Here is a 19,716-nt window from a genome sequence, read left to right on the forward strand (position 1 = left end):
ATATAAATGTGTTTCAAACGCTCTAAGTCGTTAATATTGCTGACAACAATATATTTTCATGGATAGGAAATTATTGCGTGACATATTTCTGCCTAAACTTTAATTACAAGGGCACCATAATGTGCAGTTGGATGGATGTGCGCGTCCATCACGCAGCCAATCACCTCTTGCCGGGGGGCGCGACCAATGAAAAAAGCCACCGCAACAGCGTAGGGCGGAAATCAGTTGCGTCAAGTTAACGGAAAGCGGAAGAGTACACAACAAGTCAGGAAGTTCCTGCGAATTACCTTCAAAAAATAAAACCACAAACTGGGTGGTGCGGTTTATTTGTCCTTTGAGTGTGAGGCGAAGTTGACCGTAAGTTTTTATTCTGACAACTGTAACCGGAAGTGCGCCCATAGCGGTTTGTTTGGCTTGACGAGCAAAAGAGCAGGATGTAGCGGTACATGTATCGGGCTCGCCTCACATCAATCCAGCCATCAGAAGTCCTTCGCTCTTTTTATATCGACGCGGTGAGCCAGGTTTGGGGGATGGGTGTTGCAAGGATTGTCAGCAGAGTCGACTAACGCTTGAAAACATGTCCAACATCCTCGATGCGGCGTCCAGGGTGAAATGGGACCGGACGGCTGCGGCGAAGCGAGCCGTGTTTCTTGCGGCGGCTGCTTACGGTGTCAAAACCCTGTACCCCATCATCTGCAAGCAGCTCTGCAAAAACAAAGATCCCAGGAATAATGGCCGGGTTTCGAAGGCGGAGAACGGCTCCACTTGTTCGGCAAAGACACAGGTAGATGTGGCGACTTATCGGAAGACGTCGCCGGGGGTAAATGCGGAATTTTTTAAGCAGATCCTCGAACTTGCTAAAATCCTCTTCCCCAGGCTCGTGTCCAAAGAGCTCGGTTTGCTCTCCTTGCACTCGGTGGCGCTGATATCCCGGACGTTTCTCTCTATATACGTGGCCAGCTTGGACGGTAAGATTGTCAAAACGATCGTGGAGAAGAAACCCAAGAGCTTCATTATCCAGCTGGTCAAATGGCTCCTCATTGCCATCCCGGCCACGTTCGTCAACAGCGCCATCCGGTACCTGGAGTGCAAACTGGCCCTGGCCTTCCGCACCCGGCTGGTGAACCATGCCTACCGGACCTACTTCACCGATCAGACCTATTACAAAGTCAGCAACATGGACGGGAGGCTCGCCAACCCGGACCAGTCTCTCACCGAGGACGTCATGATGTTTTCCCAGTCGGTGGCCCACCTCTACTCCAACCTCACCAAGCCGATACTGGATGTGATGCTGACCTCCTACACGCTGATTCAGACCGCCAGGTCCAGAGGGGCCAACGCCTCCGGGCCGACCCTGCTGGCCGGGCTCGTGGTCTTTGCCACGGCGAAGGTCCTGCGTGCCTGCTCGCCCAAATTCGGCAAGCTGGTGGCCGAGGAGGCGCACAGGAAAGGCTACCTGCGCTACGTGCACTCCAGGATTATTGCGAACGCGGAGGAGATAGCTTTCTACAGGGGACACAAGGTGTGTGTTGATCATAATGTTGTGGCAGACATGCAGCTGTGTTACAGACATTATTCAGTTATAATCCGTGTAGAATTCAACCTCAGAAGTAAATCCATAATCCACATTAGTAGATCATTAATAGACCACATGTTACTTAGTATTACATATAGTGTAATTGTCCATTTCTGCAGGGAAACTCCAGTTATAGACAACATTTTTAAACAGGAGTTTTTGTTTATTATCATCTTTGAGCATACATGATAACAAAGTAAATAATGTGTCATTAAATATACATGAATAGGGCTGCAGCAATTATTTAGATTGGAGATTAAAGGTGCAATATTTAAGAAATGGCCACCTGTTGATTTCATACTCCAACAGGGGCAGCAAATCACCATAGCAACCGCTTACCTTAATTATCACAATTAGCTAGTTAGCTCAGTTAGCAGTGCATCTAGTGGTCCAAATTAGGAGTGTTTGGCACAACCACTGGTTCTTACACCAGTAGGACGGGGATGGGACGAGGCTAGCTGGTTAGCATGCCTGCTTTTTGCAGATATCTCTGCAACACAACATGTAGGTTTGTTAATGGTTTTAGTTGAAATATTGCAATATTAATCTGTTAAAATTTCCAAAATAATGACAAACACTCGCTCCCTTTGTCCAACCATCAGTCCAACACCCAAAGACTCTCCATTTACCATCATAAATGACAAAGAAAAGCACCAGGTTCTGTCATTTAAGGAGCAAATGTTTGGCATCTTTGCTTGAAAAACAGCTGAAACAACTAATATATTATAACTACTTTTCTTTCTAATTACTTATCAATTAATTGACCAATCATTGCTGCCTTACGGGAGAACATGCAAGTTTGTTATGACAGTGATGTCAGTCAGTAACAGGTGTATATGCTGTCCATTGCAGGTGGAGATGCGGCAGCTGCAGAAGTGCTACAGGGCCCTTGCGGATCAGATGAACCTGATCCTGTCCAAGCGTCTCTGGTACATCATGATCGAGCAGTTCCTCATGAAGTACGTGTGGAGCAGCAGCGGGCTGGTCATGGTCGCTGTGCCGATCATCACGGCGACGGGCTTCGCTGACAACGGTAAGGAGGCCTCGAGGTGCCCCGAACCCTTTATTTCCCCAGACTCCAAATTAAACACGTCTGAGGCTATGAGTGTGTGATTGAAAGTGTCTTGTGTGCTGTAAACCTCTTTTTAAGCACCACCGTAATAGTTTTGTGCTTCACTCGTAACATTTCACAGTACACAAGAGGATCATTAGCATCTCCAAACCAGCAGCTACACCTTCCTCCTCAAGCAGGAGCTGATTAGCACGTGTGAAAGCAGTAGCTGCCTCCCACACATCCCCGCTGACATTTCAGTTGCATCCAAAATAAAAGCTGTGACTGAGTCCCTTTGTTTGCTGCCGGGCACCACGAGCGTGCTAATGCTCCATTGTCAGTGCTTTTATTTAAATAACTCATTTCCATGCTGTTCTAATGCTCTCAGGTACAAGTGTGTGGATGTGCAGCGAGGAGGCTCACAGCATGTAGAACTTCAGGCAGATAACAGAAGGCAGAGATGGAAAGCGGTCTTGTTTGAATAAACACGTCTGTAGTATGGCAGTTTCTTACGCCCTGCTCTGTGATCTCCCTTTCGCTCCTCTAGAAACGGCAGACGGGCAGACGCACGTGATGGTGAGCGAGAGGACGGAGGCTTTCACCACCGCCCGGAACCTCTTGGCCTCAGGGGCCGACGCCATCGAGAGGATCATGTCCTCCTACAAAGAGGTGAGTCACCACACGCTGGAGTAATTGAACCGCTTCCTGATTACCAGCAACTGAAAATATGACGGAGGGTTTAAAATCTGTGGGTTACACGAGGTAAAACAACATATTTGATAACCCATTAGCCACAATTAGCCCATAATCTTTCATCTAGTTTCTCATTGAATTTGATCTGATTGGTCAGGCTACAGTTTCAGATGGTCCCGATGATGGACAGATTCATGATTCAGCCGCGTCATCTCATTGGCCCGGGGGTTTGAAGGACAAGCGGTCCAACAGATGGGCGGGTGGGACGGATGAACGCACAGATTGGCTGTACACGCCGCCGCGTCAACCTCTCTTTGCTTTTACGCCCCTGTGAAGTTCACCGTGCATGCGCCGGACTTTATACTGAGTCCTGAAGAAAGAAATCAGTGAATGAAAGGCCTTGTTCATCAAGGGCCAAATCCCTGATCTCTCGTTGCATTTTAATCCCCCAAAAAATAGCAAGACCCATTCATGCATTCTCTCACTCGGGGCTGCATTTTGAGGACCATAAGAGGATTTGGCTGCAGCACTTTTGTGGCGAAGCCCGGGCCGCAGCACAAGCCGGTTCGTGCCCGTCTGCTTGCGATCATACGCGCACCAGCGTTTTTTTCAGCGCTTGTCACCTCCTCGCCATTTCAGCAAAGGTTGGGTGCACTTCCAGAGCACGCTTGTGCTGAAGTGGAGGAATTGAAACTCTCCTAAAAGTGCGAGTGGGTTGTTGTCTGCCTCTTTGAGCGTGAGTCACCTCCTCTCAAAAAAACTTCCCACTGTACACCACTTGCACTCACGTCAAAGCGCAGACACTCAGGGCTAGACACACACAGCTCCAGTTTTACGATCGCACAGAAAGCTCCAAGTGAATTGTTTTATAATTTCTGATGCTGTGACAGAACAGACTGTCTTTCTGACTGGCGTGTTGTAGCACGGCTGCAGCTCAAAACACTTCCCCAGAGGACACGAGTTTTGTGCAAAGGTGTTGTTGAACATGCCGCAGCAAGCAGCTGCACGCAAGGCCAAGAGATGTGCAAGTGTGTGTGCAACTTAACAGGCACATTCCTCAGGCATTATGCCATGCCCCCCCCCCCCCCACACACACACACACACACACACACACACACTCTGCCTGGTTAATATGACAGTGTACAGTACAATGTGAGTGGTCAGATGGTCCCAATGACACGTCCCAGCTCGTGTCAGTTTGTTACTCATCTTGTAGACTCTGTTTTGTTTGTTCCCTTTTGTTCTCGTCCTCTCTGCTCTCTCCAGGAATTTTGCTCGCCCTGCTGGCCCGCCGGGGTTGTTGTTGTCTGTTTAGCTGCGACGATTAGTCAATTATTTAGTCAGTCAGTCGGAAGGAAGAATCAAAAGTCATCTTTCTAATTAGAAATGTCAAACATTTGCTGGTTCCAGCGTCGTAAATGTCAGGATCTGCTTTTTCATGATAAAGTAGACTTTCCTCCAGTGACTCTCATGCCGCAAAAGACATTTAAGAGATCAATGTGGAAAGACGCGGGGTGCGACTGTTTTTAAAAATGTCACACACAGAACAAGACCTCGAGACTGAATTCGAAAATGGCGCTATCCATAGCAGTTTTACCAGAGCGGAACTCTTAATTTGTAAGTCATTCATTTTCAATTGTCGGATTGCATGATGATGATCGGACACATCAGAGTCGGCCCTCTGACGTGCGTCAACGCCGCCTCAGATCTCATCTCATGGAAACATCTCAAATCATGGAGAGAAAAACTGAACACAGAAACCTTTTATAGGCATTAATTCCTCAAGATTGAATCTGCTGCCACTCTCATGTCAGTGTAGGTCAGCCAGCAGTGAGTCCTGCTGGTGTTGTGTTTGTATGTGCATGTGTGTGTGTGCGTGTGTGTGTGTGTGTGTGTGTGTGTGTGTCCAGAGCTCCTTCCCTCGGGGCTTAGCCTAGCTGTGAATAATCCTCCATCTGTTGATCTTTGAGCCCGCACTTCTGCATCTCTTTCTCACTTTTTCTCTCTCTCTCTCAAACACTTTTTAGACAAATTGGGGAGGACCATCATCGTGGCTCTACTCATATACTCTGTGTACAGAAACCACAGGAGAACACATACATGTGCTTAGAACTTGAATGTAGCACCTTTTGTTTTTTTCTCTTTTTTTAAGGAACTTATGTAAATTTTTGAACATTTTGCACGCAGAACACAGTCCTCCAACCGGTTTCTTTCTTCTTTGAGCGTGTCACGTCTCTGCAGCCCCACATGATGTCCATGAATTCTCAGAATCTGTGTTTGTTGTTTAATACAATCAAGCTGTGTCAACAGCCTGCATGATCTCGCTGCAGGGTGCAGCACTGAGACCAAAGCAACAGGGGGATTTCTCTCTTGATTTTGTCCTCGTTTGACCTTGAGTCTCATTCCGTTTGAATGCAGAGCACCCTCTGGTTGCTTATAGATATTTGTAATGCATTTTGGGTTATGTTCATCTACTAAATGTCGCATTTTTTCCCTCATATTTTTACATGTGTTCTGTCCGGCTGTTTGTTCGGTCTTGGTTCACATCATTTCTAAAACACTTCCTTTTATTCGCCCATCTCTCAGCGATAATCACACATTATGTACAGCAGCTTTTCAGATCTGCGTGTGGGTGTGAATGTGTGCGCTCACTCGACACGCTGTAAACATGGCCCCGTCCAAGAGTTTACTCTGGGTTGTGAAAAGTAAAGAGAGAAATTCAGTCCAAACGGCATACCGACAACAGCAGCCAGTGCGTGACTCTAGTGTAAATTACATATTTGCATAAACACTGCTAGACATGTTATATACGCTAACACATGCTAATGTAGTTTCGCTACCTCTTTTAATTGAATGTAGCTTATTATTTTAGCTATCTAACTGCTTTTTTTTTGGAACAACTTCAATGATTAATTCTAAGATTTAGCTATTTATCATTTGAGCTGTCTACAGTATATCAGCCATTTTTTAAACGTTTACTTTTAGCTATCTGGTTCAAGCATGTCTGTTACTTTTAGCATATTGGTCCGACCAGTTATACCTGTCTTTTGTCTAATTATGTGAACTGTTGACATTTATAGCCAACTATTTTTCAGTACTTTAAGCTAAATATTTAAATGTGTTCATTGCTTACAGGTAGTTTTTTTTTTTTCAGCCATACGTCCATTACTGTTCTAACCCTGAGCTAACCAAGCTAACTATTCAGAACATTGTCGTTTAGGTTACTGTTTAGGCTGTCCAGCTAGCATGATCAATTTCAACAATTTATCAATAACTTTTAGTTTACTATTCCAACCGTTTTCTTTTTGCTAACTATTTCAACCATTTATACATTACTTTAAGCTAACTATTCAGAGTAGTTATCCATGTCTTTTAGCTAATTAGTTACGCTGTTAGAGAACTATTTCAATCATTTTTTGATAGGCCTACTTCAGGCTAACTATTTATATGTATCCATTACTTTTAGATAGCTATTTAAAAAAATGCCTTTTAGCAGTATTCTAACTACGGTGAGCTAGCCTTATCTATTACTACAATTTATCAGTTACTTTTAGCTAACTGTTCCATACTTATGTCTGTTACTGATAATTAGCATTATCTATTTAGAACATGTATCTGTCACTTTTAGTTAACAATTTCAACTGTTTATTTTCGGGTAACTATTTCCATGTATCCATTAGCTTCATGTTATTAATGTGCAACCATTTGTACATTACTTTTAGCTATTTCAATAGCTGATCAATTGCTTTAGCTAACCATCCAACAGTTTAAGTTAACTTAACAGCTAACTGTTCAGACCTCTCAGCTTGCTAACTAATATTCACATACTCTCAACACTTAGTCATCAAGTGTCACACAGACACACACACACACACACACACACACACACACACACACACACACACACACACACACACACAGGGAGTTGCATTAGCAAGTGGCCATGGCAGTGATCTTTGCCTTAATCTGATCCATTTTGCGGTCACGCTGATATTCCTCTCACTTTACTCAACAATGACCTTTGACCCCTGTATGTTGTTGTGACAGGTCACAGAACTGGCAGGTTACACCGCACGGGTCCACAACATGTTTGTGGTGTTTGAGGACGTCCAGAGGGGTGTTTACAAGCGCTCCTCTCTATCAGCGGAGGGGGCCGAGAAGAAGAGCAAGCCTGAGATGCACATAGATGGACCTTTGGAGATAAAGGGTGAGTCTGTTGCTCCGCACACACACTCACACCTCCCTCTGTATTGAAATAAACTGGAAAAAAAAGAAAAACAGGTAGACAGCAGCCTAATTGGCCAGTCACAAACTACACCCCTGCCTGGTTACTGTTGCTACGTTGGGCAAGCGTTTACCACTTCTGCTATTTGGGAAAAGCTCTGGGCTTTGGTTGGTTAGTCCCAATACGTTGTGTGCTCCTAAATAATACAGAATCAACAGAAAATGTCAGTCCTGAGTCAAAGGATGAAGTCAACATAAGTACTGTTTCAAAGCAGTTACATCTTCAGAGCTAGAATACATTCTGAGATCACCAACATGATATTAAAAGCAATCAGCAGTATCGAGGTAAAAGGTCAGATTCATTGCATACATATCCTTTTGACCCTAGAATGAATCTCCGGCTGCAGAGCGCCATTAAGCTGTGAGATAAGTAAAGTGATAAAGAGGGATTTTTTTTTGTTTTAACCCCACATTTCCTTCTATGTAGGTATTATCCCATTTATATCCATACTTAATGGCTGCAGTCTAATCCTCTAGTCCTGCTCTTACTCACTGTCATTCAGTTTTTCAGATCATTTTACTCTTTTGCCTTCGCTCTTTTGTCTTTCAGGTGAAGTGATAGACGTGGACAATGGCATCGTGTGTGAGAATGTACCAATTATTACGCCAAACGGGGACGTAGTGGTGTCTTGCCTGAACTTTAAGGTGAGACAGCTCTACTATCCTCTTTGAATGCTCTGTATTTTGTCATTTTACATCTGTTGTGTTACCCGTCTTTGCCAGCCATGGTAGACTAACATACAAAAGCATCAGAGTGGTCCTTTAATCTAACATTAAACTAACATTAACTGACACATATCCGAGGTGCTCCGTTTCAGATGTTCTCCGAAGGTTTTTTTTTTGGTCTGTGCGCTGTTAATTAGCATTTTGATGAATCCTCTGTGGTCTCATTAGGAAACAGAGACTCCCTTTGGGTGTCAGTGGTGCGTTGCCCTCCTAAGGCGTTTGAGCCAGAGAGGATGTTAGGGCGTGTAAGACTACAGATCAATCCTCACAAAGGATTAAAAAGGCACTTTTCGAACATTTGAGATGCCATTAGGACACTAACACCCCGGGTCAGCTCCACGGATAACGTTTTACCGCCAACATTTTGATCCATGTCGCACTGTGTGCGTGCTCTGTTTGTGTTTCCTCGAAACTCCAGAGAGGCTGGCGGTCTGCTGATCCCAGGGCTGTGTTCTTTTGTGTATGGATAACCAAGTTAGCTCGAGCTTGCCTTGATGATAATTTGACACGAGCCTGGACTTTACCTCAGTTCCTCGAAGCTGGCTTTTAGTTCATTTAAGAATTGTTGTCATAGAAACACGCCTTTGAACTTGAACATGCAGGAGTAGGTTTATTAACAGAGGCGCCAATTGAAAAAACGTCAGTATGTCAGAGTTGAAAGTAAGAATTAGATATATAAAGTGAGAAGACATAATTCGTTTTTTTTTTTGATGAATGCATTTCCTCAAGGCATTTTGCTTTCAAACAGTGATAGCAGTTCATACTTACAGACCTCAGTCGAGACTACATCAAGCTCCGGTCTGAGGTCAATACAAGCTGCTGAAACGGAGCTGGAAGAGCAAGAATACTCTGTTGACAGTGTGTTTATGCCCACAAGGTTAAGACTGTATGCAAATGTCATACTGGCTCTGCTCAGGCTGAAGAGCACAGGATCACTGTTCAGATACTGTCATAGTTTGACACCTGGCTTGATGTAGCTCTGATAAGAAATTACAGGTGTATTACGGTGAAGGTAATATATAATGGATGCTCAAAAGTTCTGGACACATTGAACATACAGGATATATATCACACTGTTGTTTTTTTTCCAGATTTTTCATCGTGGGTCATTTTTCAGAGCCATGTTTCAGAACAACACTACTTTTTCTTCTTGTTTATCTGGATTGCCTCTGCACTGTCAGATACATAAAGTCAATACATGCCGTGCTGCTGCTCTGTTACCCTGTTAGCTGCAGGCAAACTAGAGGCACTTAGTGATACATCCAAACAGTTTGATCTGGCTGTCGCTGGGAGGGCTTTGATTCCACAGACAGAGGGAAAAAAAAGCGAGGAATCTTTGTGGAGGAATGTTGGCTTTGTAGATCTCCTGTGTTTAATGCTGTGTTGTCTTATGCCGTCTATCAAAAGCTTAACACCCACTGACGGCTCCCGTCTCTCCAGGGCTTTATATCTTAGTGATGTTTCATAATTATACAGAGGACTGACTCAGCGTAGGGGGATTAACAATTTCTTGTTTCATTTCAGGTAGAAGAGAGCATGCACCTATTAATCACGGGGCCTAACGGCTGTGGGAAGAGCTCTCTGTTCAGGATCCTCAGCGGTTTGTGGCCCGTCTACGGCGGCCGGCTACATAAACCCTCCCCTCAACATATGTTCTACATCCCTCAGAGGTATACACAGACACAGCCTGTCACACATATTCCCACAGCAGTGAGTTTTACTGAGGCAAATGTAGGGTTTGATCATTGTACCGGTGAACCCCAACGGTAATCTAATCCAATTGTAACAGGACCTGTGTGTTTGAGTGTGTGTGTTCAGCCACACACACAAGAGAAACCAGAGCTCTGGCCGCAGTGAAATATTTACCGCCCAGACAGGGCTTGAAATACTTTCAACTACAATCACTTCTTTATTATACTTCCCTCGTTATCGCGGCCATTTGAGAATCATTAGTGCGACTGAGCGTGGATACTAAAAATGCGTTTTCACGCTGCATCTTCGGCTCAAGTGATCCGTGATAACTCACCGTTCAGTGATTGAAGCTAATAGCTGACCTTTAAAGAATAAAACACCACCTGCTATTTTCTGGGCCTGTAGACTGACAATCATTTTTAAAATAAGGAAGTCTTATAAAGGTATGTGTTCGAAAACTAATTTTTTCATCCATTCTACAAAGGGCTTGACGATAATGGCGCTCTATGGGGGAAAATGCTCCAGGGTTGTTCTTTTTTTTCTTTTTTCCTGCAAGTGGCCACTGGGCAAGATTTATGGCAAGTCTGATTCTGAGGCAGGTCTGAATAGGAGATTTATGTTACAGAGATGGCCCTGCTTACAAATCGTACTCTCCATATTTAAGGGAACGTGCTTGTTTGGTACAAACCCCTATAAAAATGTTAAAATGTAAACAAAATTGAATGTTCACTTTGTTCAGTCAAAATATTGCATCTTCCAATCATATAAACAGGCCATAGTTTCAGTTATATTCTCAATGCCGTTATTTGAGGTTTTTAAAATGTACAAAAATTAAATGTTTGTTGTAAATGTTTCATATGTTAATCAAGAGAATCATTTACAGATTAATCAGTGTTGCATGGTGCATTGAAGACATGTGACTGATGTGGTGTCAACCAAGGTGCTTTTAACTCTAGACATGCAGAATAGCCAGCTGATCTTCCAAAAAAGGTGGCAGCAGGACTCCAGCACTCAAAGTGAGCTGAAGCCACTCTTATACAAACCATCAAATGTAATCTTACCCAGAGCTGCTTAAAGCAGCGGACTCAGCTGACTCCCTCCTGCAGAGCGGTAAATATTTTATACATCGGATCAGACTGGCACCTGGCAGCTGTAACAGAAACCAATACACTAAAAGAAACAACAGCAGCTCAATGGGTGTCTTTCCCTTTGAGCAATTGTTCTTGAAGTGTGACAAAGAAGTGCTCCTTTGTACACACACACCCTCTTTACCAGGGCTTTCTTTCTCTTAATATCCGGAGAACTTGACGGGTTAACAAAAGGAACGCTCAGTGGATAAAGGTGTGTGTGTGTCTGTGTGTGTGTGTGTTTCCTCCAGGCCATACATGTCCATGGGTACACTGCGGGACCAGGTGATCTACCCGGACTCGGTGGAGGACATGGCTGCAAGAGGCCTCAGTGACAAGGACCTGGACGCCATCTTGGACATAGTCAACCTCAACCATATAATCACCAGGGAGGGAGGTAGGGGGAGTCGCAAATCTGTGTGTGACAACCATCAACTCCACGAACAAATGGAGGATTCGATATACTGTGCAATAACTAGAAAATAATAATTAAACTAATGTGTTGTCAAACTACAGAAAATCAAAAGCCATTAGCCAGAATAAGCAGCAGCTACACAAAATAACTTGAAAGCATTAGACTAAATGCCCACTAGCCATGAAATGAGTCAATCAGATTGAGTACCTGCAAATAAAGTTATTACCAAATCGATAATCTTATCGTGTTTAAGGTCTCTACATTTTGACCTTCAAAATTGTCACCATGGTGCAGTTTTGCCTGTGTTTTGAGATCAAACAGATTATGTATATCTACTGGCCAGAAGCTTGATCTCGTGCGACCTGGTATTACTTGTATTGCCTAAACTTGCGTCTGTGGCTAATTGGCAGCCACCCTCCTCTCATTGCCATATAAACAGACTATTGTTGGGAGCCGACTACTGTACAAAGCTGAGAGCTGCAAGAGGGTTTAATGTATGAATGGCTGCACTGTGAGGATGTTGAGAAACATCTTGACCATGGATGTGTGTGCACATGCAATGTAACGGCAAAGGATTTTACTGTTATTTTAAGAAAATGTGACCTTTGTTACACAGCGCAGCTCTGCCAGTTGAACCCTCTAAGCAAACATGTATCTGCCTTTCCTTTGGAGTGACTGTAACAGTCTGTTTATCTTTTTAATTATTCATTACATTGTCCAAAATGTATTTTTGATGAACTCTTTATGTTAAGGCCTAATGTATTCCAGTGTCTCCACGTCCATGAAATAGGTCCATGCACTCGCTTATGCTCTCCACTCTGCACTACTCTCCGCACTATTTACTCTCATCATCTAGAATCCCCAGATACCTTGGTCTTTACATAACATTTCGGTATCAAGTGTTTTCAAGCTCACGTGAAGTCTTCTGGTTCTCAGGCTGGGATGCTGAGCTGGACTGGAAGGACGTGCTGTCAGGGGGCGAGAAGCAGAGGATGGGCATGGCTCGCATGTTCTACCACAAGTAAGGCGAAACGGCGTTGTTGTTGTCCACCCGTACACTGTGGCCGGTTTAGCTTCATACACTCAACATGTGACACAAGAGTGGAAGCTGCCATCTTAAGCCAAGCCTTTTCTAGCCATGCTAGCGGCTGGAGAGGGCAATGTCAGTTGGTCAGTCGAGCACTTTGGTCCAGACTGAACTGGCCACCATCTTCAGGTCAAGTTGTCCAGTGTTTTATGCTGCAGGACATCTACATCAGCCTCGGTTGTGTTCTGTGTCTAGAGTTAATTAGCAAATGTTTGCATGCTAACACATTGAACTGAGGTGGTAGAAGATGGTAAACCCGATTTTCTGTCACTCGGAAATGATCTCCCAACATAACAAACCTCATCCGTTACCCACTGTATGGAATGTTATTAATGAAAACCATTCCTGTGTCTGTCAGGCCTAAATATGCCTTGTTGGATGAGTGCACCAGCGCCGTGAGCATTGACGTGGAGGGAAAGATTTTCCAGACTGCTAAGGATGCCGGCATCTCTCTGCTCTCCATCACACACAGACCCTCCCTGTGGTAAGAAAATTGTCCAGCCTATTCAATAAAAGAGATACATAACTGGATATATCACTCTGGAGAGCAGTAGCAGAGGATGTACTCACTTCTCAAATCCACTACAAAGCCGTAAATTCATTGCACGCAGCAAATTAAGTGCACTTTTCTTCGCTCTCCACCTCCAGGAAGTACCACACCCACCTGCTGCAGTTCGACGGGGAGGGAGGCTGGCGCTTCGAGCAGCTGGACACTGCGACGCGCCTCACACTCACCGAGGAGAAGCAGCGGCTGGAGGCCCAGCTGGCCGGCATTCCCGAGATGCAGCATCGCCTCAACGAGCTCTGCAAGATCCTGGGAGACGACTCTGTCCTCAAAACGGCCGAGGAGTGAGAGAGAAAGAGAGAGGGAAAGCATGGGGGAGGGAGCAGGGGAAGGGGCCCAGAGGGGAGAGAGACGAGAGGGAAACGGGGAAAGAAAATGCGGGGGGAGGAGGAGTTGAGAGTGTGAAAGAAATAAAAGAGATCTGTAGGGGGTTTGTGAGTATTTTTTTCAGGCTTAGATTTTTATTTTTTTTTTAAGATTTAAAGTAGGAATGCCAGTTAGTTTCTCCCTTCTCCTCCTTTCTCCTTCATCTCTGCCCCGCAAGAGGGGGAGAGTGAAGTGGATCCGCAAGTATTATCCCCCCCTTGTTGTGTTGCGCACATCGACCGCATAGATTTTTAGACGTTTTGCTTTTAGCGCACATCATTTTCCAGATCAATTCGCCGCGGGTTCAAAGTGGCGAGAGTGGTAAATCCAAATTTGAACTAAGACGGTGACTTTTGTTTGTTTTGTTTTGTAGCACTTTACTCTGCTTTTAGAGGGCTGTTTCTGTTTGTCGTGGTAGCTCACAGTGAAATACGGTGACACCTGCATCTTAGCTGGAAAACTTTTTAATATAGAACCACTAAATGATAATGTCCAAAGCAGTATTCCACGCCCAGTGCACTGGGTTGTGCAGGATCCACGTTTGTTATAATTTATCAGTAGATTTTTAGTTTTTACTGAACTTAATGAGACCTCTTCTGTTTTGAGAGGTCAAAAGAGACTATTTTTCAAAATGTCACAGTATGCCTTTGTTTGAGTTTGTGTGTCTAGCCGCAGTACAATCCCTCTCCTTATACCTCATCGTTAGCGCTTGTTAGGTTGTCGCACACCCGCGAACCACTGATATCGCTCAGTTGCAGGCGAAAAGAAAAAAGAGACGATCTGGGGTCTATTATTAGAGCCATTAGTGACGCGGGTCTGACTCCAAAACATAGGTTTCTGGTTTATTGAACAAATACAATGAGCTAAAGAGGCCCTCTTCAAGAGCAAGCTGACCCCGGTAGTCTGCTCTGGCTACGAACAGTCACACATGTGCTACAACAGGTAGCCAGTCAGACTGTGTAAGTGTTGGATGTATGTACGCACACAGGACAGCTGTTAAGGCTCTCCCCTGTGTTGACACAAAAAACACTCATGTCGTGCTCTGTCGGTCCTTTTGAGCCTGATCTGGAGTCACATTTGAGCCAATACATGATGCTGATTTAGTCAAAAGAGACTTCAAATAAAGTTGATGATGACACACACAAAAAAACTTTTAATAACGTGAAGTTTCGTTATATTCTCTTATTATTTGACATAATACTCCACATATTATTATGTTTTAATTAGGCTTGAGCGAGTACACTGTTGCAACGACTATCAGATAATGTCATCTGAGTAAGTTGTGTCAATATCCACACTCATGATGAGTGAAACTCTTATTGGGTGCTGTAAATGATGCATTTTAACTAAAACATTGATCTGAAGCTCAGTTCAGATGCTGTCCTGTAAATAGTTAAAAGGTAGAGAAACTTAGGATCAACCCATATCAGTTTCAGGTTTAAACAGAATGAGCGTGCATACCTCCACCATGGCCCAACAGTACCCTTTAATTTGATCAAACCTAATATCAAATAAAACATATGTAAAGGAAGGTAGTAAGGGAGTAAAAGGAGACCTATTATGTTTTTTTTTCTTTCCTCCAGTGTGTTAAAAAGTTATTGTGCCAGTAAAAGAAAATGAAAAAGGTCTCTGCCAACAGAAGCTCCTCTCTCCCACAGAAAACACTGCACCTTAAAGGCCTCATCAGCAGTCCCGCCTGTAATTCTGTGACTTTGTGACATTTTGGCACATAAAAACTGATTTGGCAGGGGTGCTTTGTTGTTGTTAGTGGTGCTCGATCAGGCTTGTGTGAGCTGACCAATCAGATGAGACTGGGGGACCTTAAAGAGACAGGAGCTTCTTAGATCCGTCCCTTTATCTGGATCAGCATCAAATGTTAGTGGGGTCTATTCTGGGCACACACCCAACCTCCATCCAAGATCTGCACAAAATTTGTATTCAGTATCAGTATTTTTTGTGTAATCCTGCTGACAACCTTCTGATTGCCCCTCCCATCTGTGGTACAAGCACCACGAGTTTCTAGTTGAAGCCCCGCTCATTACACTATGTATAAATTAGCTGGTTGAACAGTTACAGATAATGATGTACTCGCTCATCCCTAGCTATAACATATGAGCCCTCATTGGGTTGTGCTTATTATATATTACATAATAGGGCTACTATACAGTACTACAACGGTTAGAGGTCAGGCTCATTCATAGATCGCTGGAAGGGATTTCAGTTTTGGCTCAAGGACACTTCAACACGTCGGTTGCCTCTTGATAAACAGCTGGCATGCATCTTGGCTATATACAGGAACAGAAATGAGTTCTCACGTAGCCTCCATGTTTGTTTACCAGCAACTCATCGGAAGTTGTGATACTGTGAAATTAGTGATTATTATTGAAACAGTCATGAACGCTGTGTTCTCCTGTGGTGGCTTTGAGTTGTGGTTGTGGCTGCTTTTACACTTTGTTCCTTTTCGTGGTTCAGCCCTATGTGTTTACGGTGGTGCAGCAGGAGAGGAGAATCCGGGTGGAGAAGCCGTGGTTGTTGGTTCCATTCAGTTTCTAGTCTTTCAGACTCCACCCTCGGCACGTAGAGTCATATTTTTGCCGTTTCTCACATTCATTTGGTCCCAGAGCTCACTAAGCAATACAAATTATCACAGCATTTGAGATGCAAAAAAAAGGACGCAGCCAATTTTACATTTCTGTTTTTGTCTTTAGCTCACCCATAATTCAATAGTTGCTCTGTAAAATGAAAAAAATGTAAACAGAGAAGTGTGTAAGCACTTTACAAACAGGAATATAGGGTGAAATCTGTGTTTTTTTTCTATGAGTGGTCCAGCTTCCATCACCAACAGGAGAATCACTGGACTACTGTACGCTATTCTCACACTGTGCTGCACACAGGACTCGATCCACGTCACTACCAAGCTTGAGTGACTGGTGCAGTGTAATATCAGGTCATGTCACTGGTTAGAATACCACTATATTTTATTAAGCCTCTGCTTTGTTAACACACCACAATGTCTGTGTCGCAGAGGGATGGACAATCAGTCACATCAGCAGCAGAATTCAAACTACGCACTGGCTTGTTGTTACCTGCAAAGAAATGAGCAAGTGGGCGCTGGTTTAAGGTACACATCTGCACCCGGGTCATCTGAGTTGTTATCGAACGTTATGACATAAATTGTTGAATATGTTTTGTCAAATCCCTCAGGCCTACTGTTAGACCAAGCTGGGCCTGCATCCAGGATGTCTAAAAGTGCATCTCCATTGAGAGTTCGAACCTTTGCAACCTCCCCTTCATGCTTTTAGTGTACAGGACTTAAGACCATTTGGATGCAGCCCTCCTCTTCTCAGGATGATGGCTGCTAGGTTACAGAAGGACAAAACCAAGATTTTATTACTATTTTGTTTTGTTTTTTTACCCTTCAAAAGAATGTAACTGGAGAAGAAAATCTAATTAAGGAATTGAAATGCCATTCCTTTAATGTCTAAAGGAATAATAATGTACTATAATCTGTGCTGCACAAAAATAATTACGCTTTCATTCGGTACGCGAGAGAGCATTAAAGGCATTACTGCGGGACTTGAAAAACCAGCATGGCAGGCCTTTTTTGAGCAGCATTTTCAGACCTGAGATAAGTCGTGTGTGCCATCGGTCAGATTCTGTTGACAGGAGGCCAGACGAGCCGCTGAATGACACAGAGTCTGCCAAGTGACACTGGAACATGAGGTCAGCTCTAGCGCAGACAGTGCCAGTAATTCATAGGCATGACCATAGCTTCCTTTAACTAAGAAAGAGTCAGAAGTATTGTTAGTTCACTAAAGACGATGGGATGAAAAATGGTGAGGTGTCATTTTTGTAGGAGTGGAATTTTGCCCTCCAATCGCACTATAAAACAGCCTAACTGAGACTAAACTCTACCTTTTTAAACACTTGCTCCCCAGTGAGTCTTGGGTCAGAGCAGCATTTGTCGGTGCTGGTTACCCACTGCTCTCGTTACAGGTTTCTGGCTGGTGCAGGCACCTGTTTAAAAGGTCCAATATTATGCAAATTTCTAGGTTCATACTTCTATTTTGGGTGTCTGCTAGAAAGGGATAACATGCTTTAATGTTCAAAGAAACACATTATTTTTCTCATGCTGCCCATTGCTGCAGCACCTCCATTCACCCTCCGTCTGAACGCTTTATTTTAGTGCTTCTTTAAGACCTCCCTGTCAAAAAGCCCAGTCTGCTCTGATTGGTCAGATCTCACAGGCCTGAGTAGGCACAGCCCACATAAGCTCTGCGAGGGTTTTTACAACCACGTGGCTGAGGGCTGTGGCTGCATAGGTGTGACATCGCATACATATGTATACATATATGCCTAGCATCACAGTGCAAGCAGACAAAGTTAGCAACTAGTTAGTGAACATGGGTAAAGTGGAGCATTTAGCTAGCAACTGATTCTCCTCCATAGTTGGTGAACACCAGAGCTGTGCAAAAAGATGAAAATAGTGTGAATATTGGATGGCTAAAAATGGATATTAATAGGCCACTTTTAGCTAACAAGTTCCCTACCTCACCATAAAAGGATATGCTAACAGTTAGCTTGTTTCTGCTTCCCCTGAGTAGCCATCAATCATTGCAGATTTAAAGTTATTATACTTTTTGTTCCTATGTATTGTTTCTTTGAGTTAACTTGATCTTGGATTTATTCCAGGGGAAAACATCTACATTGTCATTTCTTTTAATATGACACCTCATCATTTCTCAGCTCTTTAGTCAATCCGTTAAGATAGCTTACTTACCAATGAAGTTGGGCCTTTAGTGGCCTACTAGCCACACTGTATGACCTTGCTATATACTGTAATGACATCCTTACTAACAAAACTTTGATATGGAAAGTTTCGCACTCTATCACCCCTTTTGTAAGTAAGAGATTGAATGTATCCATTATGTATGATAAAGCATCTCTGAAGGTTACGAAGGCAATGAATACATGTGGTCAGGTCATGGCGGTTTCCCTTTTGTTTGATAATTGATCATTTTATAATTGTGTTAGTAGTGCATGTAATATTTGGACTTACTGTACGCGTGTGCGTGCTAGGATAATGAGCAGGGATCAGTTTTTAAATTTTCAACTTGAATTGTCATGTCGATCAAGCGGTGTAGGACAGTCAAATCTATATTTATGACAGTGTCAGTGACTGAATGGTACGGGAAAGAAATGTGGATGATCATGAGCACAGTAAATCTCTGGTTTCTAACTTGTTCAGGTTATCTCTGAGGTATTATTTGACTGTCCTGTACCTCAGAATCAACATGCAGTGATTCTCCCTCGAAGCTGGGGATTTACTACACTTTGTACTTACCCCTTCAGCTCCGTTTGCAAGCAGAACACCCACACATGGAACTGTACATTTTATATTTTGAATTCCTGGAGCAGTAACCCCAGACTCCCTTTACTGATATCTCATTGTGCATGTGTAGGAATCTGTATTCTTTAACCTTAGAACCAAGAGAGGTACATCTGCATAAAGGTCATCTGTTACAAAAATCATGTGCTGATGTCACTTTACGTTGGAAGATGAAGATGTATTTTCTTGTAAATAAAAAAAAAAAATACATTGCAACCTTGAAGAACGGGCCGTGTTGTGTTTCATTCTTCTCGATCTGTTTCCAGAACAGAATTTGCACCATTTCAGGTTTCAGTACCTTTAAATAACTGTTTGGATCAGCTGCAGTTTTTTTTTGACACATTTCTGTTTCCTGACTTTGAGGAATCCACGTCATGGTATTTATAGCCCTTGTAGGTGGTTCATGAAAATAAACCTGTCTCAGCAAGCCAAAGGTCAATGCCACCTCCTCACTATGATATTTAGACTTACTGTGTCAGGCCCAGAAAACAATATGATTCAGTCTTAACACGAGATTCATATAGATGCCATGTGGTTTTTTTTTTTGTTTTTTTTTCCCCACAGTCTGGGACTCTTCTGTTTAGTGTTCAAGCCTTTTTAACTTGAAATATAAAAATGCCTAAAAGAAACTGGTGAAAAAACTCAGATTAGATTAAGATTGATTTGTCTTGTGTCTTTTCCTAGTAATAAAAATGTCTCTTAATTTATTGCAAAAACAATACAAGAAGTGGGATGGAGCATACTG

The 19,716-nt window shown here is 43.4% G+C and overlaps 1 protein-coding gene across 1 annotated transcript; it reads left to right on the forward strand.

Annotated features, from left to right (window-relative positions):
- The first annotated feature begins 244 nt into the window (after window positions 1-244).
- LOC119032796 (ATP-binding cassette sub-family D member 2-like) lies at window positions 245-19,177 on the forward strand. Its single transcript, XM_037122346.1, has 10 exons — window positions 245-1,522; window positions 2,429-2,609; window positions 3,175-3,296; window positions 7,368-7,527; window positions 8,155-8,249; window positions 9,855-10,000; window positions 11,401-11,546; window positions 12,501-12,585; window positions 13,010-13,135; window positions 13,300-19,177. The coding sequence occupies exons 1-10, from the start codon at window positions 578-580 to the stop codon at window positions 13,502-13,504; spliced, it is 2,211 nt and encodes a 736-aa protein (XP_036978241.1). The 5' UTR covers window positions 245-577; the 3' UTR covers window positions 13,505-19,177.
- The last annotated feature ends 539 nt before the right edge of the window (window positions 19,178-19,716 follow it).

Source organism: Acanthopagrus latus, chromosome 14 (genome assembly GCF_904848185.1).
Source record: "Acanthopagrus latus isolate v.2019 chromosome 14, fAcaLat1.1, whole genome shotgun sequence".
Lineage (NCBI taxonomy): Eukaryota > Metazoa > Chordata > Actinopteri > Spariformes > Sparidae > Acanthopagrus > Acanthopagrus latus.